Genomic DNA, 6,000 nt, shown 5'->3' with positions numbered 1-6,000 from the left:
TGTAAATATGCACATTAGGTTTATGTGCCAGCAAATAGTGTCTATATGCCTCCGCTAATTGCAAAAATCTATGTGTAAAATCAATAGGCATAATGTTTACTTTTTTTTGAGTGTACCTTCCTCCACGGAAGACCTCGACTGAGTCGAATCTCTCGTTTTGTTTTTGACAACACTAATAAGTGCGAAAGAGACGCACAACTCAAAAGTAAGTTAAAAGAACTTATTCTGCAGGTTGTTTTATTTAACCGTGTATATATATATATTCTAGAGAAAATTTTCAATAGGACGTAAGTAACAATGAGATTCTCTTTGGGGTCTTTCTATTTTGTTCATTACTCGGCCATTTCAACATTTACTACTCTACTCTTTGCATAATATTCTAGTAAAAACCGTCGGCTTTCGATATGTACTGGAAAATTAGTGCAAAGTGTTGTAATGACGTCGTAATAAACGAAAGAGAAAGTAAACAAAGAGAGGCTCTCAAAGTTACTTACGTCCTATTAAAATTTTTCTCTAGATATATAGTTGAACTGAATTCGCAAGCTTCCAGAATGGGTCTTACAATTTCAAGCGTTTTGACCAGGCTTTTCGGTAAAAAGCAGATGAGAATTTTAATGGGTAAGTGGCGTAATGATTACCGCTTAAGCGAATCAATTTTCATGTAAATAGGTTGCCAGACTATTGTGTAAATCGTAAATCTGACGTCGGTTTTCCTTAGGTGACGTCACACTATTTTCGAATTTATTCATAATTGTGCTTATCAACTAGCAGACAGGTTCTATCTTAAAATTTTCATTTTTTCGGCAGTCGGTTTAGATGCAGCTGGAAAAACAACTATACTCTATAAGCTGAAACTTGGCGAGGTGGTAACGACTATTCCAACTATCGGCTTCAACGTAGAAACAGTGGAGTACAAGAATATTTGCTTTACTGTCTGGGATGTTGGTGGTCAGGATAAAATTCGTCCTTTATGGCGCCACTATTTCCAAAACACACAGGGATTAATCTTTGTAGTAGATTCCAATGACCGCGAACGAATTGTTGAAGCGAAGAAAGAGCTGCAAAGTATGCTGCAGGAAGATGAGTTACGGGATGCTGTTTTGCTAGTATTTGCTAACAAACAGGATTTACCAAATGCGATGACAGCAGCTGAACTGACCGATAAGTTGCACCTCAATCAGCTGAAGAACAGACAGGTTCGTTTAATTGTATTTCTTGAGGCTTGTTTCAAAAAGACATCTACAATGATGTCGTTTTCGATTGAGCACCTAGAAACTAACCCAGGTTAGTTGCTTGTTTTTAATGGAACTGAGTTGGGTTCTCGCGAACCCGAAATATATTTCAGGTTAGAACCCAACCCGGTTTTCAGTTCAGTTTCCCATAACCCAGGTTCAAAACTGGCTTCAAACAAACGGTTTGACACCAGATAGTTCCGAAACTGAGTTAGTTTCTGCCTCAAGTGAAAACGACATGAGTGACTCTCATTGTTTACTTCTCTTCTGTTTATAATTTGGTCGCTTTAACTTTTATCCCTAAACTCTGTATACTATGCTAGCCAAAACCACCATCTTTCGATCTGTACTGTAAAAAAAGTGGAAAGAGCTATTATAGTAATAATAGTGACGCCGTATAGTGGTAATAGTGACGCCGTAAAAATCGAAAGAGAAAGTAAACAGAGTCACTCATTGTAGATATGTCGTTTTGAATATATTTCTTGCTTATCTCTAATTATATTGGGGATTGTGCATAAGCCACGTAGACCAGAATGTGATGCTTGGTGATTTTACAGTTACTAAAATTTACCAATGAAAGTTCTGGTATCTGCGTCTAGTATAACAATCTAGGTAAAACTACTACATATCAGTTGCGTAGCCAAGAGGGTTGGTGGTTAAACCCCCCTCCATTCCCAAACAAAATTAGTTGAATAAAAAAACCAAATTGATTGATGCTGACTAATTAAATTAAATTAAGTTAAATATTGCACAATAATTTGCGATATGCAATGTAGGGGAGGGAGGGGGGGGGGGGGGGGGGTTGAAGTGATGGCCGGAATGGTTGCTTCTCTAATCTTCCGGCCATCACATCACATGATTTGGTATTCTTAGTATGCATAACGAACATAAAGATGTGACACATGGTGCTAAAAACGCACAAAACTCCTGTCAATCCTATTTTTCATTGGATTGTCTACTCTAAAGATATTACCAAGGCCGTTCATAAATGATGTCGCGTATTGACAGTTAGGTAAAAGCTATGAATTAACGAGAGAAAAACTAAAAAAATGAGACGTACTAGTAACAAACAATTTCCATAACGAATATCACGTAACATCGATGACAGAGCAGTGGGATCAATGCCAAGTTCCCCCTGGGTCGTGCAAAACTGAGAAGCGACATCAATTTCGTCACAGAGAAGAGACATCCATCTTAAGCGTAAAAGTTGAGTAAAAGGCACATCCAAAGGTAATCGAGAGGTTACCATCAAAGGTGGTTCTGTCATGCCGTTTAGTGCGTTAGTGTTCCTGAATTGATATCCAAGTGATCATTCTAATTATGGGATATGCCAGTATGGTGGTCGTAATGCTCTAACAAATATTTGTTCAAATGACAAAACAAGCATTTTAAACTTGTTTGTTCGAATCTGGATGTCTGTTCTCTATGACTTAGTTCTGACAATTTAAATCTGTTTTTCATTTTGTAGTGAAATCCTTTGGCTTTTTCCTCTAATGCTGACATCCATATACTTGTCGCTTCATGACAACACTTCGAATGGTCCATCGTATGGCCTCTGCAATGATTTCTTAACGGCATCAAATCGGACGAAAACATGAGTGCACTTTTTCAGATCCTTATGAACAAAAAAATTTCCCTTGGAATGGGATATAGTTTTGATGGGCTTACAATTGTCGAATATGCGATGAAGCAAATTTGAAAACTTCGTACGATGTACAGTTTTTGGCTCGTCAAAGAATTCACCAGGCACACGTAAGGATTGGCCATATACAAGATCAGCTGCTGAACATCTAAGGTATTCCCTATAATATGTTCTAATTGCCAGTAATATTAATGGTAAGCGAAACCACCAGTTTTTTGTGACGACGCACAGAAGAGCCTCCTTCAGTCGACGATGAAACCTTTCCACTATGCCATTTGCTTGAGGGTGGTAGGCGGTAGTGCGAAAGTGTGAAGAACCCAGTAGAGCAGCCAACTCCGTGAACAATTCCGACTCGAATTGTCTACCTGAAACGAACTATAATGGTTAAAAGATAAGTAAATCCATTAGACGACGGAATGTGGCCCAACTAAATCAATGTGAATGTGATTGAAGCGGCATTTAGGCAAATTGAACCTGGTCTGTGGCGCTACAGTGTGTCGTTGAACTTTAGACGACTGGCAGACAATACATTTTTTCACGAAATGGGTTGTATCTTTGTTCATACTTGGCCACACAAATTTTTCATTGATTAGCTTTCTAGTGCTTCGAATCCCACCGTGGGCGATGCCATGAAAATGTTCCAACACTGTTCTGCGAGTTTGGGAACGAATGGGCGAACGAGTTTAGGTATGCAGGTATCGCAGTATAACGGAATAGATGATTTGGGTAGTATTGTTGGTACTAACAAGTGACCATATGTTTTCAAGACGAATGCGGGACGCGCTCAAGAACCTTACATTTCCCAAATATTTGCACAACTTGTGTAAGATTGAGAAACTTTTCGTAAGGATTCATGACCTGGTTCATAGAAGTCGAAAAGGGCACTATGATAATCAGGATAAATTGGCTCATTTTGCACATTCCCCACGTAATTGGCAGATTTAACAGCACGACTCGAAAGTTTTATGAGTTAATTGAACAATATGAATGTACAATATGGGTATTTTGGAACAAAAATCATCATTTTGATAAATGCGGGACACTTTCCGGGACGTTTTCAAAATCCGAGACTGTCCTGCTTAATCCGGGACGTCTGGTCACTTTAGACGAATTTTGCGCTAAATCGAATTCAGAGTTGGCAGCACCCTCTCAAGTTTTAATGAAACTTTCTATACATGAGAAGTTTATCACAAAAAGCCACTTTGCATACTTTGTTTTTCCAAAAATGATCTAGACTGTCTTGAAAAGGGGTCAAACTTTTTTTACCAATTTAATTCAAACGGCTTTAGTCTAAAAATGATAAATCCTGCAAAAAAGTATTGTAGGAGTGATTTGCACAAAATTAGTTAAATTTTTGAATACAAATATTGAAAAAATTCTTCATCGACTCCTACACTGAAAAAAATCGATTTAAAAAATTTAAAATTGATTTACAAAAAAACCCCATCTTTGATTTGGATGAAATTTTGTTCCAAGATAGGTTATTTGTTCCCTACCTACCGTCAAAAATTCAAGTTATATGAATAAATATGAATAAAAAAATTTCCTCGTCCAAACTGAATTTATTTTTCCTGCACATTTTTATCGAAAACTAAACCAATAAAAGTCAAAATCATCTCAGAATCCAATTTCTGAACTGCTAGTTGCCTGATACAGTAGGATTCCGTTTTTGGCAACAATATTTTTTTCAGTTGCCAAAACTGGAACCGTGCCAAAAATGTAACCTTACCTTAAAAGCTTTTATTTTCAACTTGTGACATCATAAATGTCATAAATGCTGTTATAAAACCGAAGTAAGTGGTTCCTGGTGTAGGTAATCTTAGAAACTCGCAGGAATTTCTACATGGTACATTAAAAACCCCAACCCCAGGGGCACCTATGTTTCAGTCCCTACATTTTCCCCCAGGTTTTACACAATGCATTTGCTCTACGATTAAAGGAAAATGAAAAACTTGATGAAAGCTGAAAAACGCGATTAGCACCGGTCCGTCAACGGATTAACGGACAGATCATCAGAGAAACAATGTTTCGTCTGGTGGCAGGGCCTACGTTGTGTATTCCTACTCCTATGATTATACATCTATACATCGCTTTTATGCTAATTATTATGTCGTTAGTGTTGAGTGCAATCATAAAAGAGGCTGTGCTGCCAATATTCTCCCCACAAAATTGATGTATTTGTTAGCCGATCTATGATTCGGCCTATATGCGCACCTTGCATTCCAAGACATTAGCCTTCGCCCACTAACTCAGTCAACGTCGTGCTGTCAAACTGTCATCGCGGTGAGTAAGCAGAAAAGAATTCCATTGTAAACATTGAATATACATCGTTAGATTTCATTTCAACATCCCTAAAATAATTGACTTAAAACTAGCTTAACCTAGTGTACAATTAGTGCTTAGACATCTATCTTCCTACTTTACACAAATCGATTACGATAATTGCCTTTCAATTAGCAGAATACGCTGTTTCGTTCACTACTACAATTAGGTAAGCGGTTATTATATAAGTCTTGGATTAATAGGATATATGTAACTGAATTAATTCGAACAGTTCCTCGACCAAAAACCCATCAGAGTTTCAGTATCGCAAACGGATAAGCGAAAACACAAAGGGAACTAAACGTGAGTAATCTAAACCTAAAGTGTATATAGTTATTTATATGATACTTATGTCTAGCTTATCTAAACTTATATCTAGGCAAATGTAATTCCAAACTGAAATTGAATTTATTGTTTCATCACTAGGAAAATTATAATCTCCCGTTACGAAACTTGAGTTTTATTGGAGATTACAATTCCGGAAATACCCTTCTGTCAATCCGTTGGCCAAAGTCAACATATTATAACTTTCGTTTACGAATAATTGCGATTAATTCTCGGGTATGTCGAACCGAAATAGGAAAAAACAAAGCGGAAAAATCACTTCAAAGAGTGCCGAATGTTATGCTAATGGAGCACGGCCAAAAATGGGAGCAAGTGGTATACCAGAAAATGGAAACAGTGGTAAAATACGACAGGTGGTCACGACAGTTCATAAGGGTCCGAAGCAGTTCAATAATACTGTACCCGGCTGGGCGTGCAAAACCTGCGCCGGATCAGATATTGAGGATATGGTACAATGCG

At 37.6% G+C, this 6,000-nt stretch overlaps 1 protein-coding gene across 1 annotated transcript in view; it reads left to right on the top strand.

Moving 5' to 3' along the window:
* Positions 1–462: 462 nt before the first annotated feature.
* The window catches only part of LOC131678012 (ADP-ribosylation factor 2), a 117,107-nt gene continuing 111,569 nt past the window's right edge, over positions 463–6,000 (top strand). The window contains exons 1-2 of the mRNA XM_058958138.1: positions 463–618; positions 808–1,196. Coding sequence (XP_058814121.1) covers positions 552–618; positions 808–1,196 — 456 coding nt within the window. The 5' untranslated portion in view covers positions 463–551. The remainder of the gene's footprint in view (positions 619–807; positions 1,197–6,000) is intronic.

Source organism: Topomyia yanbarensis, chromosome 1 (assembly GCF_030247195.1).
Source record: "Topomyia yanbarensis strain Yona2022 chromosome 1, ASM3024719v1, whole genome shotgun sequence".
Lineage (NCBI taxonomy): Eukaryota > Metazoa > Arthropoda > Insecta > Diptera > Culicidae > Topomyia > Topomyia yanbarensis.
Note: the sequence above shows the minus strand (reverse complement) of the source record. Positions and strands in the feature narration are given on the sequence as shown.